The sequence below is a fragment of the Talpa occidentalis genome, unplaced genomic scaffold, assembly GCF_014898055.3.
Source record: "Talpa occidentalis isolate TD23 unplaced genomic scaffold, MPIMG_talOcc4v2.1 talOcc4.16, whole genome shotgun sequence".
In the NCBI taxonomy this organism is placed as follows: domain Eukaryota; kingdom Metazoa; phylum Chordata; class Mammalia; order Eulipotyphla; family Talpidae; genus Talpa; species Talpa occidentalis.
The window spans coordinates 112,335-128,087 of NW_023601653.1; the positions used below are offsets into that span (position 1 = coordinate 112,335).

The 15,753-nt window shown below is 64.5% G+C and overlaps 2 protein-coding genes across 3 annotated transcripts; both read left to right on the forward strand.

Moving 5' to 3' along the window:
- Window positions 1–4,789: 4,789 nt before the first annotated feature.
- Window positions 4,790–7,574, forward strand: CHKB (choline kinase beta). The gene is made up of 11 exons (XM_037515192.2): window positions 4,790–5,016; window positions 5,170–5,278; window positions 5,367–5,480; window positions 5,641–5,774; window positions 5,989–6,084; window positions 6,238–6,296; window positions 6,369–6,450; window positions 6,518–6,626; window positions 6,742–6,845; window positions 7,042–7,123; window positions 7,234–7,574. Exons 1-11 carry the CDS (start codon window positions 4,790–4,792, stop codon window positions 7,306–7,308), a joined length of 1,191 nt encoding a protein of 396 aa, XP_037371089.1. The 3' UTR covers window positions 7,309–7,574.
- A 321-nt stretch (window positions 7,575–7,895) lies between these two features.
- CPT1B (carnitine palmitoyltransferase 1B) lies at window positions 7,896–14,628 on the forward strand. 2 transcript variants are annotated; one of them, XM_037513338.2, is made up of 19 exons: window positions 7,896–7,948; window positions 8,429–8,588; window positions 8,853–8,992; window positions 9,258–9,438; window positions 9,620–9,721; window positions 9,861–9,998; window positions 10,067–10,144; window positions 10,591–10,698; window positions 10,768–10,852; window positions 11,101–11,296; window positions 11,497–11,682; window positions 11,828–11,933; window positions 12,008–12,124; window positions 12,235–12,399; window positions 12,464–12,598; window positions 12,675–12,827; window positions 13,227–13,340; window positions 13,827–13,919; window positions 14,032–14,628. In XM_037513338.2, the coding sequence occupies exons 2-19, from the start codon at window positions 8,448–8,450 to the stop codon at window positions 14,113–14,115; spliced, it is 2,322 nt and encodes a 773-aa protein (XP_037369235.1). In that variant the 5' UTR covers window positions 7,896–7,948; window positions 8,429–8,447; the 3' UTR covers window positions 14,116–14,628. The 2 variants fall into 2 exon arrangements, with proteins under 2 accessions (XP_037369235.1, XP_037369237.1); XM_037513340.2 differs by lacking the exon at window positions 7,896–7,948 and having other exon boundaries at window positions 8,401–8,588; window positions 9,261–9,438.
- The last annotated feature ends 1,125 nt before the right edge of the window (window positions 14,629–15,753 follow it).

Here is a 15,753-nt window from a genome sequence, read left to right on the forward strand (position 1 = left end):
TCGGTCTCTGGCTGCCCCACTCCGGCAGCCCTTCCCATCGAGGCCCCGGACTCACTCCGCCTGGAACCGCACCCACTGTAAAGCCTCGTAGCCCCAAATTCCATCTCGGATCACCACCCCGCAGTCCCCCCTCCCCTTTAGTAAGTGACTCCCCCAGGCTCCAGGCGTGAAGGGCCACGGCAGGAGGTCACCACCCTGCAGTCTGGTAGCAATCTTAATTTTGCCATCAATTTTCGGGAAAATGGGCAAGTTCCTCGACGCTGTGGACCTATTGGAAGCTTCCGGTTATGGCTGCTGTGTAGCAAACTGCCGCCAATGTTAAGGAATCACGACCACCACTTGACTCCAGAGGCTCTTGCTGCGATCTGTCCGTGGTCTGGCTGCAGCCAGGGTGGGTGCCCTGGAGGCAGCCACTGCTGGCTGCTGGGAGCCCAGCTGAGGGGCTGCCACCAGCACTGGGTCTCGGGGAGCCCCTGCCTCTCAATGGGGGGATTGGCAAGGAATCTGGGTGTCAAAGAGTCGTTTCCTAAAGCCACACGTGACCCCAGCATGCAGCCCTCCAACTCTCCTCAGGGCCCGCTCAATGTCCCCTGCAGTAGCAGCTCCTCTTCTGGGCACTTCCATCTGCACACACACAGCACAGCCTCCCCTCTGCATGAGCTCAAGTCCTGGGCTTACAATACTGCTATGTCTTAAAGGGCAGCGAAAATCTTCTTCTTCTGGTTTATTTTTTTTTTTATAGAGGCATGTTAGTTATTTGTTTGTTTGTTTTGTTTATACAAGCACTGGGCACAGTCAGAAGCGTGGGAGGGTGAAAGAATTCACCAGAGCCAGAGCGGGGAGCAGAGCAGGCAGAAGGACCGAAGTACAGTGCTGAGGGGAGCAGCGGGCAGCAGGAGAGGTCTGCGCGCCCTGTGTGGCCGGGGAGCAGCTGGGGATCGAACCGGCCCCGCAGAGGCTGCGGGCAGCTTCGCAACCCAGCGCTCAACCGCTGCGCCACCAGGGAGGTCCATTCTTCTTCTGGTTTAAATGTCGCCGATATGTGTACCTTTCAGAGGACAAATTTCCACCAATGTAAAACTCTATTACGACAATGAATCAGAATTAAATTTTTTAAGTGACTGTTAACGTTAAGGAGTGGTGATAATCCCCGAGATCCGCAGGTCAGGAGAGACTCCTTCACATGAGGCGCACGGCCCATGACAGCCACCGACCACCAGGCGCAGTGCGGGGCCACACATCTTCCTGCGGCAGCCCCAAACTGTGCTGCTGCACAGCCTTGATGCTCCCTGGGGTGAGCGCGATGGGGAGCCAGGCACTCGGGGAGGGCCAAGCTGGAGACTGTCGGTGAGAACCAAACGTGGGATGAAGCTGGCGGGGCTGCTGCTCTGCCCACCAAGGAAAGGCTCTGAGGGGAGACCGACCCCTGCCCCGACACACCGCGCAGGTCGCACGTAACTTCTTTACCTGGTGACAAAACCGCCATTACCAAGGGATGTCCTGGGGCCCAGCGTCCGGGCCCTCCATGGAGGCTAGAGTCTGGCTTCTCCCCTTTCTCGGCCTCACCTGCATTTCCTGCTCCCACATAACCGACTGCATTGGAATCCTCAGCCGAGCCACAGCTTCGGAGGGAATCCAAAGTAAGGCAACCTCTTAATTATGGCAGCCACATTACGCCTAACAAAGCCCAGAGTTAATGTCTCTGCCCTCTTGCTGAAGAATGTAAGGACCCTGGGAAGTGAATAGTATTTACCTCAATTCTAAAAAAATTCTGTTTATACATTTCCATTTTCTTTTCCTTTAAAAGCCCCTAGGAATTATTATTCTTGTTTTAAACAGTCAATGTTTACTTAGATTTACCCAAACATTTATCTTCACTCTTATTTGCATCTCAGACCTTCCTCTGACACCACTTTCCTTTTGCCTGAAGCACACTCACATTTGAACTCACAGTAGAAGTTTCCTTTTTTTTTTTTTTTAGAGGCATGTTTTATTTATTTATTTGTTTGTTTGTTTTGTTTATGCAAGCACTGGGTACAGTCAGAGGCATGGGAGGGTGAGAGAATTCACCAGAGCCAGAGCGGGGAGCAGAGCAGGCAGAGGGACCGAAGGACACTGCTGGGGGGAGCAGCGGGCGGCAGGAGAGGTCTGCGTGCCATGGGGGACCCTCCTCTGGTGGCCGGGGAGCAGCCGGGGATCGAACCGGCACTGCAGAGGCTGCGGGCAGCTTCGCAACCCAGCGCTCAACCACTGCGCCACCGGGGAGGCCCCACAGTAGAAGTTTCCTTAATGTGAGTCTTTAGGTGTAAACTCTCAGTTGATCTGAAAATGCATTCTAAACACAGCAAAAACATCCCCCCAAAAGTGAAGGCACGATGAAGTAACATCAGGCAAAGCAAATCTGAGAGCACACCGGCCTGTCTGCCCAGTGAGCTCTCGGTGATAAAAACCCAGAGCCAAGGAGAACCTGGGTCCACACGCGGGGGTGAAGACTGAGCACGACCCTAAAAAACTTACCAAATTTCGTCAAAATATAATTGCAGGGCCTCCCCAGTGGCGCAGCGGTTGAGGGCTGGGCTGCGAAGCTGCCTGCAGCCTCTGCAGCACTGGTTTGATCCCCGGATCCCCAGTCACCGGCGAGGGTCCCACATGGCGTGACAGACCTCTCCTGCCGCCCGCTGCTCCCCTCAGCAGTGTACTTCGGTCCTTCTGCCTGTTCTGATCCCCGCTCTGGCTCTGGTGAATTCTCTCACCCTCCCGCGCTTCTGACTGTACCCAGTGCTTGTATAAATATATAAATAAATCTTAAAAAAAATAATTGCATACATTTTAAAAAATTATCCTCCTTTTGCAGAGTTTTAAACAAGTGTGTAAGGAAACATGAAACAGCACTGGGGGGTGGGGGGGGGGCGCGCATGTGAGACGGCATATTACCGAGGCCGACTGTGACAGCCTCAACAGGCACATTATAGTCCTAGAGATTTTTTTGTAGATTTATTTTTATTTATTTTATGCATACAAGAACTGGTGTACAGGCCAGAGGTGTGGGGGTGAGAGGACTCCCCAAAGTGGGGAGCAGAACAGGTGGATCTGAAATCCACTGGGGGGGCGGGGAGACAGGAGAGGTCTGCTGCACCATGTGGGTAGCTCCCTGGCCAGGGATTGAACTCGTGCTGCAGTGGCTGTGGATAGCTTCACAGTGCTGAGACTTAAGCCCTTGAGCCACTAGGGAGGCCCCGTTGGTGGAGTCTTGCAAACACTTTAAAAAGAAATAATGCAGGACCTCCCCAGTGGTGCAGCAGGTTGAGTGCAGTGCTGTGAAGCTGTCTGCAGCCTCTGCAGCGCAGGTTCAATCCCAGCTGGCTGGCGAGATACCCACATAGCGTGGTAGACCTCTCCTGACTCACCCACTGCTCCCTTTAGCAGTATGTTTCAGTCAGTCTGTCTCTGGTGAATTCTCTCACCCTCCCGCACATCTGACCTGTACCCTGGTTCTTTTATAAAGAAATCTTTTCTTAAAAAAAAAAAAAGAAATAGGGCCTCCCTGGTGGTGCAGCGGTTGATCACTGGGTTGCGAAGCTGCCTGCAGCCTCTACAGTGCTGGTTTGATCCCTGGCTGCTCCCCGGCCCACCGGAGGAGGGTCCCCCATGGCGCGCAGACCTCTCCTGCCGCCCGCTGCTCCCCTCAGCAGTGTCCTTCGGTCCTTCTGCCTGCTCTGCTCCCCGCTCTGGCTCTGGTGAATCCTCTCACCCCTCGTGCTTCTGACTGTACCCAGTGCTTGTATAAATAAATAAAAAAATCTAAAGAAAAAAAAAAGATAAAAACCATAAAGGTTAAAAAAAAAAAAAGAAATAATGCCAATTCTAATAATCAACCATTCTAAACAATCAAATGAAAATTTCAAAAGCTGGGGGCCTCCCTGGTGGCACAAGGGGTTAAGACGCAACATATGAAGCTGTCCGCAGCCACGGCAGCATGAGTTCGATCCCTGGCCCGGGAGCTGCCCACATGGCCCAGCAGACCTCCCCTGACCCACCCGCTGCTCCCCTCAGCAGTGCTTCAATCTGCCTGTTCTGTTCCCGGCTCTGTCTCTGGCGAATCCTTGCACCCCCCACACCTCTGGCCTGTACCCCAGTTCTTGTGTGCATAAATAAATAAATCTCTTTTAAAAATTTTCAAAAGCTCATTTTATAAGCCCAGAATTAGTCAGTACTGAATTTTGGACGGAAACGGTCAGCAAATGAACGGCAGGCCGGGCGCGGTGACCCGGCGGACCCGCCTGCCGAGAGGCTGACGCGGGCCGGCCAGGGGCTTGGAACCGAGCGCGCCCGGCTGGGCGCCCAGGCCTGGGGGGGCTGCTGCGGCTGGGGGTTCGCCCCCCGACCCCCAACAGCCCAGCTCCGGGCCCGCAGCTGCCCCGCCGCGAGCCCCCGCGGCCGACCGCCCCACGCCGCGCGCACCGCCGCCTCCGCCCCAGCCGCCCGCCCGCACCCCCGCGCCCCCCGCGCCCCCGCCGGGCCGCGCCGGTGTCTCGGGAGGCCCCGCCCGCGGGGGACCCGCCGGGAGCGCGAGGGGCCCTTGGCCGGGCGCGGGGGCGGGGCGCGGCCGGCGGGAGGCCCGAGCGGCGCCGGAGAGGCCCGAGCGGCGCCGGAGAGGCCCGAGCGGCGCCGGAGAGGCCCGAGGCGCCCCGAGCCGGCCGGGCGGGCGGAAGCGGAGCCGAGCGCCGCCGGAAGGAGCCGAGCGCGGCGGCCGAGCGCGGCGGGGCGTTGGGCCGGGGCCAGCGGCGCGATGGCGGCTGAGGGGGCGGCCGTGGCCGGAGGCGGGGCCGGGGCGGCCGGCGGCCCGGCCAAGGACAGCGCGCCGCCGGCCAGCGGCCCGGACGCGGCCCCGAACCGGCGGCGCTTCTCGGCGCTGCCGCGCGACGCCGAGCGCCGGGCCTCGCAGTGGTGCCGGGAGTACCTGGGCGGGGCCTGGCGCCGGGTGCCCCCCGAGGAGCTGCGGGTGCAGCCCGTGAGGTGGGCGGGGGCGGGGGCGGGGGCGGCGCGCGCGGGGGCGGGCGGGGCGGGCGGGGCGGGGGCGGGCGGGGCCGGGGGCGCGCGCGGGGGGCGCGCGGGGGGCGGGCCGGGGGCGCCGGGGGCGCCGGGCTGAGCGCGCGCCGTGGTCCGCAGCGGAGGCCTCAGCAACCTGCTGTTCCGCTGCTCGCTGCCCGACCACCTGCCCAGCGTCGGCGAGGAGCCCCGCGAGGTGCTGCTGCGGCTGTACGGGGCCATCCTGCAGGTGAGCGCGCGCCCGCGGCCGTCGGGGGGCGGCGCGCCCGGCCCTCGGCGCCCGCGGACCGTGGCCCCCGCTGTGCGCGTCCCCGCAGGGCGTGGACTCCCTGGTCCTGGAGAGCGTGATGTTCGCCATCCTCGCCGAGCGGTCGCTGGGGCCCCAGCTCTACGGCGTCTTTCCCGAGGGCCGGCTGGAGCAGTACCTCCCAGTACGACGCCCCCGGCCCCCGGCCCCCGGCCTGCACCCTGAAGGCGACCTACCCACCCCTCACCCGACAGGGGGTTTCCCGCAAGACCCTGACCTCCCCGCGTCGCCCCACCCCCTCCCGCCCCAGCCCCCTCACCACCCTGACAAGCTCCTGGGTGCAGAGCCGGCCGCTGAGAACGCAGGAGCTCCGGGAGCCAGTGCTGTCCGCAGCCATCGCCACCAAGATGGCCCAGTTCCATGGCATGGAGATGCCCTTCGCCAAGGAGCCCCGCTGGCTGTTCGGGACCATGGAGCGGTGAGTCAGGGGCTTCCGGGCCACACCCCTGGGCTGAACCTGCGCCAGCGGCACCCATGCCCGTCCAGCCCTCCAGCCGAGAGGGTGGCATCCCAGTGTCTAGTGGGGCCACACACAGCAGGTTTCCAGGTGCTTACCAGACACGCCAGGCAGTGACGGGTGGAGGCAACAGAGGGACAGCAGAGCCCATCCCGGCATCCTCCTCACGCTTCAGGTACCTAAAGCAGATCCAGGACCTGCCCCTCACCTGCCTGCCCCAGCTGAACCTGCTGGAGACCTGCAGCCTGAAGGACGAGATGGGCAGCCTCCGGTGAGAGAGGGCCGGCAGCAGAGGGCGTGGGAGGTGGTGGCCGTGGCACCCGTGGGCCTGCCAGGAATTGCTGGACAGTGGGGCCATGCCCAGGGTGGCCCACTGGTCCCCCTGTAACCATTGACATGCCGGCCTGCACCCTGCCCCCTGCAGGGAGCTGCTGAGCGCCACCCCGTCGCCCGTGGTCTTCTGTCACAACGACATCCAGGAAGGTAGGCGGCAGCGCCAAGTCTCCCCACCCAGGCAGGCCGGACTCCCGGTGACCTGAGCCTCACCCTCCCCAGGGAACATCTTGTTGCTCTCAGAGCCAACAACTGCCGACAGCCTCATGCTGGTGGACTTCGAGTACAGCAGCTACAACTACAGGTGAGGGGGGCGCCGGGGCTGCTCCCCGGGGCCTGGGCGTGAGACTGAGTGTGCGCCCCGTCCCCAGGGGCTTTGACATCGGGAACCACTTTTGCGAGTGGGTCTACAATTACACGCATGAGGAGTGGCCTCACTACATAGCGCAGCCCGCAGACTACCCCACCCGGGACCAGCAGGTACAGCCGGGCGGGGCGGTGCCGTGGGGCGGTGGTGTCTGGAAGGAACGGCGACAATGGGTGTTGAGGGGGGACCCCACAGCCTCCCAATTCCCCTCTCCTTTGTTGGCCTCAGCTCCACTTTATTCGCCATTACCTGGCAGAGATAAAGAAAGGTGAGACCATCTCTCAAGAGGAGCAGACAAAACTGGAAGAGGATTTGTTGGTGGAGGTCAATCGGTGAGGAAAGGGGTGCGGAGTGGGGCTGAGAAGGAGCCAGTCGGGTGCAGGCCCTGGCGCACAAGGACCTGGAGGGAGGGTGAGGTCTGAGGCCCACGAGGGGGAGCTGTGAGGCCGGGAAGGGCAGGGCAGGGAGGGTTTGGCTCCAGCCTGGGGCCGCAGGCCATGCCGCGCTCACACTGCCCTTGCCCCTCAGGTACGCTTTGGCATCCCATTTCTTCTGGGGTCTCTGGTCCATCCTCCAGGCATCCATGTCCACCATAGAATTTGGCTACCTGGTTAGTAACCCAGGGGCTCGAGGTGGGGTGGAGAAGCGGGGAAGGGCACCCCAAGAGGGTGTGGGGTGCTGGTCCCAGGCCTTCTCACCATGTGGGGTGTTTCCTCCCAGGAGTATGCCCAGTCTCGCTTCCAGTCCTACTTCCAGCAGAAGAGGCAGCTGGCCGGCCTCCGCCCCGCCTCCTGACCCTGCTCCCTGGACCCTCGGCTTCTCCTGGGGCTCCTGGCGGCCTTGGAGGGAGGGCAGAGGCCTGGAGGCCCAACCGGCTTTCCCGCGGGCAGTGTACCCCGCCACAATAAACAGGCTTCCTCCCTCGTGGTCTGTCTCCTCTCAGGCCTTGGCGAGCACTCCCCACGGGGTGCACCCCGTGCAAAGGGACCCCACGCAGAGCCCAGCCCCCGCTCTTTGAAAAGTTCAGCCACTTGGTGCCGCAGAGTGGTTGGGGCCCCCCAGTGGACCCCTGGCTCCCGCTCACAAGTGGCAGAGGGCAGGACTCGAGCAGGCCCTGGGTGGGGTGCCGGCCGGCTCCCACGCCCCTGGCAGGGCTGACGGGTGACCTCTCCCCGCCAGTCGGCTATTTTTAGCTCCCACGGCGTCCTCGCTGGGGCAGCCCCCGCCCCAGGTCCCGGCCTTCCCGCCCCTGCGAGCCGCCGCCCACCGCGACTCCGGCCCGGGGGTGGGGTCTGGGTGCCGCCTGCGTGGCCTTCTCGGCCCAAATTTGGGAGTGGGTGTCAGGTTCCCGGGAGGGCGGGGTGGCCGGCCTGAAGGACGAGGGGACACGCGCCCGAGCGACTGTCCCCACGCGCGGGCAGGAGCGACCCGAGCCGTGAGTAGGGGCAGCGGCCGGCCCTCCCTGCCCGGCCCCAGAAGCCGTCCAGCCTCGGCCCCGCTCCGAGCCCGGGCGGGGGGCCCGGGGGTTCAGCGGCGTTGGCGGCTGGCAGCGCGGGCGGGGCCTGGGCTGGGCCAGGGCGTCCGCGCCGGCGCCAGGGGCAGCGGCCGGTCGGGGCGGGGGCGGCCGCGAGCGGTCAGGGAGCCATCGGTCAGCCGCGGGGCGGGCGGGCGGGCGGGCGGGGCGGGGAGTGGGCGGGGCCGGGCGGCCATCCGCCGCGGGGCGGGGAGTGGGCGGGGCCGGGCGGCCGTCAGCCGCGGGGGGCGGGCGAGGGGGCGGGGCCGGGCGGCCGTCAGCCGCGGGGGCGGGCGAGGGGGCGGGGCCGGGCTCGAGACGGGGACGGGAGGGCGCGGGCGCGCCAGGGCTCCTCGAGGGGCGGGGGCGGGGCCTCGGTTGGTCTGAGCCCCGCCCCCCCAGGTGTCGGCCAACCCCCAGGATGGCGGAAGCGCACCAGGCCGTGGCCTTCCAGTTCACAGTGACCCCAGAAGGGGTCGACTTCCGGCTCAGTCGGGCGGCCCTGAAACAAGTCTACCTGTCCGGGGTCAACTCCTGGAAGAAACGCCTGATTCGAATCAAGGTGGGCAGAGGTGGTTCTCCCGCCTGGCTGGCTGTTGCCCACGTCCAGGTCCTCCACCCGCCTTGACCAGCGCCTTTGGGGGACAAGCTCTGGGGGGTCGGGTGGGGTGCAGGGCGGCGGGAGGAGGGGATGGCCAGCCCTGGAGAGGAGGAAGAGCCCAGCCAGTGAGTGGGGGAGTTCCCAGCCAAGGGCAGGGCCTCCCACCTGCCCGCTGTCCCCGGCCTGTCCTCTTGCTCCATGAGGGTGCCTGTTTGTGCCCCACAGAATGGCATCCTCAGGGGTGTGTACCCCGGCAGCCCCACCAGCTGGCTGGTCATCGTCATGGCAACAGTGGGTTCCTCCTACTGCAAGGTGGACATCTCCATGGGGCTGGTCTGTTATATCCAGAGATACCTCCCTGAGGGGTGAGAAGTGGGGCCTGGAAGGGCACAGGTGTGGGGGCAGGGCTGGGTTCCTGAGCCAGGGAGGTTGGGGTGCCCCACACAGGCCCCTCATGGTCTCTGCAGTCCCGGTTGCACACCTGCAGTCTGTATGTGAGGGCTCAGATTCAGTGCCCTGGCAGGCCCTCTTCTCAGGCAGCTCCCTGAGATGGTGCATGGCTGTCAGGACAGGGCGGGACTCCCCAAGCTGGCCTCCAGTAGTCCCTCCGCAGCACCCCTCCCTCTCCAGCAGCAGAAGCCCCTACCAGACCCCGCAGACCCGGGCGCTGCTCAGCATGGTCGTTTTCTCCACCGGGGTCTGGATCGTGGGCATCGTCTTCTTCCGCCAAGCGCTGAGGCTGCTCCTCTCCTACCACGGCTGGATGTTCGAGATGCACCGCCGGACCAGCCGCCTCACCAAAGCCTGGGCTGTGAGCAGAGGCGGGTGGAGGGACCGGGTCCCAGGCTGAGCCCAGAGGCCTTGCAGCTGGCGGGGGAGGCTGTGGGCACAGCAGCGGGCATGCGGGCCTGTCCTGGTCCCAGCCAGCCTTTCAAGGGCTTGCTCGTCCACCTTGCTCTCCGTTCCACCCAACACCCTGCTTTGTGCCCCAGATCTGCGTGCGCCTCCTGTCCAGCCGGCGGCCCATGCTCTACAGCTTCCAGACCTCCCTGCCTAAGCTCCCTGTGCCCACCGTGCCAGCCACCATCCAGCGGGTGAGGCCTGGGGCCGGCGTCCGGCGGGCAGGGTTAGCTGGAAGTGTCCCAGCACAGGGACCGCTCCCTGCAGAGTGGGCTGGAGACAGTGGGCCTGAGGCCGGGGTCAGGAGGCGCTGACCACAGCCTGGCCACGCAGTACCTGGAGTCTGTGCGCCCCTTGTTGGACGAAGAGGGCTACTACCACGTGGAGACACTGGCCAAGGAGTTCCAGGACAAGACGGCCCCCAGGCTGCAGAAGTACCTGGTGTTCAAGTCGTGGTGGGCAACGAACTACGTGAGTCCCTCCTCCTGGCACCCTTGTCCCCCACCCGCCTGCCCTGTTGACATCCCACCCGCCCGCAGGTGAGCGACTGGTGGGAAGAGTACATCTACCTCCGCGCCAGGAGCCCCCTCATGGTGAACAGCAACTACTACGCCATGGTGAGGGCCTCTGGTAGCAGTTTCCACAGGCAGCCAGGGTTCTCCAGGGAGGCCTGAGGGCAAGGAAAGACAGCACCCCCAGAAGAACGGTCAGGAAGCAGCTTAGGGGTCCAGAGACCCAGGAGCCGCCCCAGGCCCTCACGCTGCCCCAGGCCCACCACCCTCCCAGCCCCAGGTCACATCCCTGCCAGGGCCTGTCCTGACTTCGCTGTCAGGAACCTCCCGAGAGCGTCTCTCCTGGCCAGCCCCGCCTGTGTCCTCGCCGCTGCGGCTGGGAGCGTTCTCCCCCCGAAACTCTAACAGGAGTAGGCTCACCCTACCCCACCCATCAGTTGCAGAGCTGGCAGTACAGCTGTGGTTGGGTGGGGTGGGCTGGCAGGTGCCCGGTGGGACAAGGGACGGGCCGTGTCCAGGCCAGGCTGCCACCTGGGCTGTGCTGCTCCCAGGACTTTGTGCTCGTCAAGAACACGGAGGTGCAGGCCGCCCGCCTGGGCAACGTTGTACATGCCATGATCCAGTACCGCCGGAAGCTGGATCGCGAAGAGATCAAGCCTGTGAGTTGTGGGAGGGCTGGGGCATGCCTGGGAGGGGAGGCCTTGTCTGACCTCGCCCGCCTCCCCCAGGTGATGGCCATGGGCATCGTGCCCATGTGCTCCTTCCAGATGGAGAGGATGTTCAACACCACCCGGATCCCGGGCAAGGAGACAGGTACCGGCCCACGGCAGGCGCCCTCCTGCCTATCCCAGGTCCTGGGGTCACAGGCGGTGGGAGCAGCCTGGACTGGCCCTGCCCGGGCCCTCAGGCTCAAGGCCGCACCCCTCCAGTAGCTCCCTGGGGGAGGCATCCAGTCTGGCCAGCGTCCCCGCCCACTGCTGACCATGCACAAACCCCAGAGCTCGTGTCCTGCGCCCTGAAGGGCCCGCACTGGGGATGCTCAGGGCACGGCTTTGTCACAGATGTGCTGCAGCACCTGTCGGACAGCAGGCACATTGCCGTCTACCACAAGGGCCGCTTCTTCAAAGTGTGGCTGTACGAGGGCTCGCACCTGCTCAAGCCTCGGGACCTGGAGATGCAGTTCCAGAGGATCCTGGATGACCACTCCGCACCCCAGCCAGGGGAGGAGAGGCTGGCAGCCCTGACCGCCGTGGGAAGGTGCCGGCCGGGAGGGGTGTGGCCGGCACCCGTGCCTCTGGCCAGCCAGGCTGCAGATGGGGGAGCTGCAGAAGTGGGGCACAGCCGGCTCTGCCCTGCTCTCACGGGGTAGGGGTTGGGGCAGCAGCACCCTCCACGACAGTCCCCTGCCCGCCACCGACTAGGGCTGTCATCCCCCCTCCCCCTCCGCCTGTCCCCAGGACAGAGTGGGCCCAGGTGCGCCAGGCCTTCCTCAGCTCTGGCAGGAACAAGGCCGCTCTGGAGGCCATCGAGCGGGCCGCTTTCTTTGTGGCTTTGGATGAGGAGTCCCACGGCTATGACCCTGAGAACGAGGCCAGCCTCAGCCTCTATGGCAAGGCCCTGCTGCACGGAAACTGCTGCAACAGGTGCGGCCCTGTCCGGTCGCTGCCCTGCCCTGCGGCCCCACAGCCCCGGCCCTCCCCTGCTCCTGCCCCCGCGGCCCCACAGCCCCCACCCTCCCTGGCCTAGCCCTGGCCCCGCGGCCCCCCCACATTGCTCCGCCTTTTGTAGGTGGTTTGACAAGTCCTTCACCCTCGTCGCCTTCAAGAACGGCCAGCTGGGTCTCAACACAGAGCACGCCTGGGCGGATGCCCCGATCATGGGACACCTCTGGGAGGTATCAGGCCCGGGAGGCCCTGCGGGGCAGACTTGGGGGCGAGGGCAGCCTCTCAGCTGACCTCCTCCCTGCAGTTCGTCCTGGCCACAGACGCCTTTCACCTGGGCTACACTGAGACCGGCCACTGCCTGGGCACACCCAGGCCCTCGCTGGTGCCACCTCAGCGGCTGCAGTGGGACCTCCCTGAGCAGGTGGGGGACACAGGCCCTACCCGTCCCCCACACCTAGCCCGCTCTGGGGATGCAGGGCCCCTGGAGCCCTCCCACAGAGCAGTCACTTGCTGACAGCACCCTCCCCACAGTGCCAGGCGGCCATCGAGCGCGCCTATCTGGAGGCCAGGGCGCTGGCGGATGACGTGGAGCTCTACTGCTTCCAGTTCCTGCCTTTTGGCAAGGGCTTCATCAAGAAGTGCCGCACCAGCCCCGACGCCTTCGTGCAGCTGGCGCTGCAGCTGGCGTACTTCCGGGTAGGCAGCGGCGGGTGGCGGCGGGCGCGGGCGCGCTGCCACGCTCACTCCCTGTGCTCCCCAGGACAGGGGCGCCTTCTGCCTGACCTATGAGGCCTCGATGACGCGGCTGTTCCGGGAGGGCCGGACGGAGACCGTGCGCTCCTGCACCAGCGAGGCCACAGCCTTCGTCCAGGCCATGGCCAAGGGCCCCCACATGGTAAGCCCCGCGCCTGCTGCCCGCCCCCACAAGCCCCACAGCCCGCCACCCTCCTCACCTCCACCGCTGCCCACAGAGAGCAGACCTCCAAGACCTGTTCAGGAAGGCCTCAGACAAGCACCAGAACATGTATCGCCTGGCCATGACCGGGGCCGGGGTGGACCGGCACCTCTTCTGCCTCTACCTGGTTGCCAAGTATCTGGGGGTCGACTCCCCTTTCCTGGATGAGGTCAGTGTTGTGGGCAGGCAGGCTCGCGGCCTGGCCGGCTCTCCTGCCCTTCAACCCCACCGGTCCTGGCCCCGGGCAGTGCGCCCTCCTGGGGCTGGTATGCTGGGGCAGGGTCAGATGGATGAGTCACCTCATGTGAGGACCCCATGAGCTGGGGGCCTAGGGCAGGCGGGGGCAGGTGCTAAGGGAGGGTGCAGGGCTGGGGGGCAGCAGGCGGCTGGGGGTCAGGAGTCAGGGGCAGTAGGAGTGGTGAGGCCAGAGGGACAGGCCTGCACGTGAGATGATGCCCAGGCTCCATGGGAGAGGACGGGGCGGGGCTCCTGGGTCAGGACCGTGGTGGAGCAGGCACGGGCCCCTGCGCCGGCGCACGGGTCCAAGGTGCCTGACCGGCTGCCGCAGGTACATGCCGAGCCCTGGCGCCTCTCCACCAGCCAGACTGCCCAGTTCCAGATTGGCATGTTTGACCCGGAGCAGCACCCCAATCACCTGGGCGCCGGAGGAGGCTTTGGCCCTGTAAGTGCCTTTGAAGGGGGTCGGTGGGAAGACCAGGCTCAGGGGTCCCGGTGGCATGTGCATTGCCACCCAGAGGCCGCGCCAGAGCCAGGGCACTGCACTGGGCCTGCCGTGAGGACCCAGATGGGCAGCTGATGCCTGGCACACGGGCCCCAACTCTCCCCTCTCAGCAGCCCGGGTGGCACCTGACCGTGCCCGGGACCCCAGAGGGTGTCTGCTGGACAGCCCAGGCCCCCTGCAAGAGCACCGAGCTGCCCTGCAGGAGCACGAGAGCCTCCCAAAGGAAGGAGTTACCTGGGGCCCGGGTCACCATCCTGGGGGCCAGACTGCAGGGAATGCTGGCCTCCACCTGAGAGTCCTGGCCGCGGGGAACCGGGGTATCTGGGGTGGGACCTCGTCCTTCGAAACTCGTGGGCAGAGCCAGGGTAATGTGGGGCCTCCAGACCAGCCTGCCCGCCCCCTCCCCCCCCCCCCCGCCACCTTCAGGTAGCAGACGACGGTTACGGGGTTTCCTACATGATCGCTGGCGAGAACACCATGTTCTTCCACGTCTCCAGCAAGTTCTCAAGCTCAGAGACGGTGAGTTTCTCCTCCCCATCAGCCTGAGGCCCCTGCCTGGCTGGGCAAGCCCTGGCTTGGGGACCAGAGGGGCAGGGGCGCCTGCAGGCAGTCTGAACTCTTGGCCCCACAGAACGCCCAGCGCTTTGGGAACCACATCCGCCAGGCCCTGCTGGACATCGCCAGTCTGTTCCAAATTCCCAAGGCTGTCAGCTGAGGGCTGGGCGGTGCCAGCTGCCCTCTCATCCCCAGACGAGGCGGCAGGCCCGGGGCCACCTGCACACATGGTGGCGCGCACAGGCTCGGCCTGAGGACAGCTCTGGTGCAGGCTCCTGGGTTGATTCTGCTCGCCGAGGGCCCAGGAGGTGGAGGGGGTTGGAGCAGGGAGGGGATTTTGATTTTTTTTCCTTGCTGGACACAATTAAAAATAAGACTGTGGAACTCTTTCTTAGCCCTAAAGAACCTGTATTATTTGGGAACTAGAAAGCCTCCCCTGCCCCAGCAGCCAGAGGGTGGCACGGGCAGGGCTGGACGGGCAGACGTGTACTCCGCTGCAAGGCGCATGACTCCGTGGCCCGTCCTCACCCACACGTGCGCTCGGGATCAACTCCTGCTTCAGGCCTTCCAACTGTGCCCTGGGCCACTGTGTCTGCAGAGTGACCCCCTCCATGCCAGGCTTGCCCTCTGCCCGCCGAGGACTGCACAGACCTGGGCCGGCCTCCTGGGCATGTGGGGTTGGGTGGGCTGCAGGCCCGAGGCCGGCTGCCAGGGCCTATGTCTGGAGGGGACACCAGGAGCAGCCAGAGCAACATAGGGTCCTTCCCTCGGGCGGCTTTTCTATTAAAATAAGATGAGTTGCGAACAAAAAGTACTTCTCGGGACGTGTACACTTGCTGGAACGATCTAGATCTCAGCCCTCGGCCAGGGCTGGGCTCAGGTGCAGCCCTGCTCTGTGCTGGATTCTGTGGGTCAGGCACAGCCTGCCCATGGCAGGGGTGGGGGGGTGGGGGTTGGGGGGGGCTCCCTGCTTGGGGCAGGCAGGTGGCTGTGGAGCAGAGGGGCCAGCAGGGCGGCAGGAGGCCTGGGGCTGTACAGGGCTGATGGTTCATCAGGCACTCAAGAGCTCTAGGAGCAGCAGTGAGCTAGACCGGCCCGCTCCCTGCAGCGCAGCATCTAGAGAGGGAGACAGGCAACAAACAAGAAGAATGAGTAAATTACATGGTGGGGCCCGTAGTAATGAGCAGGACAGGAGAAGCCAGAAGGGGAGGGAGCAGGAGGAGGCCGGGCAATTCGGGAGAGCTGCGGAGGCAGGCCTCTGAGGCCCTGTGATCACAGGCCTCAGGGTGGAGCATTCCTGGGGGCCAGAGCTTCCCAGAGGAAGAAGGACCTGGAGGGCAGACTCTGGCTTCTCCAAGCAACAGGGGGCCACTGGGGTTTGAGTAGAGGCCATGCCTGACCTAAATGTTGATGGGGCAGGCCCCAGCTAGCGCATGACATACCCAGACTGGCCATGGCACAGAGACTACGGGTACCAGGACTGCCGTTACCGCGACCCCTGCGGCAGGGTTGGGAGAAGGATGGACTTAAGCCGAGCCCTTGGGAAGCGCTGACTGCCAAAGGAACTGGCAACCCAGACAGGGAGGCACTGAAGGAAACTCACACTGCTGATTTTGGGTGGTTGGTGATTAAATGAGACTTAAATGTTGAGTCTGACTTGCCTGCCCTGAGGAACATTGGTGTGATTGCCTCCACACTCTTGGAAAAATAAACCGAGAGCCGAGGAGTGACCGAGGCCCCATAACAGCTCGAAGGAGTTAACCCTGAGCGCACCCAGCAGGCCCAGGGCAGGCCCCAA

What these genes read in the sequence shown, in the direction of transcription:
- CHKB (XM_037515192.2), top strand. Translation starts at nt 4,790, where the DNA reads ATGGCGGCTGAGGGGGCGGCCGTGGCCGGAGGCGGGGCCGGGGCGGCC. An exon ending in TACAGCAGCTACAACTACAG is followed by an intron (nt 6,451 to 6,517) that starts GTGAGGGGGGCG and finishes CCCCGTCCCCAG; the next exon opens with GGGCTTTGACATCGGGAACC. An exon ending in ACCCCACCCGGGACCAGCAG is followed by an intron (nt 6,627 to 6,741) that starts GTACAGCCGGGC and finishes TGTTGGCCTCAG; the next exon opens with CTCCACTTTATTCGCCATTA.
- CPT1B (XM_037513338.2), top strand. Translation starts at nt 8,448, where the DNA reads ATGGCGGAAGCGCACCAGGCCGTGGCCTTCCAGTTCACAGTGACCCCA. An exon ending in TGCCAGCCACCATCCAGCGG is followed by an intron (nt 9,722 to 9,860) that starts GTGAGGCCTGGG and finishes CTGGCCACGCAG; the next exon opens with TACCTGGAGTCTGTGCGCCC. An exon ending in TGGCCAAGGGCCCCCACATG is followed by an intron (nt 12,599 to 12,674) that starts GTAAGCCCCGCG and finishes CGCTGCCCACAG; the next exon opens with AGAGCAGACCTCCAAGACCT.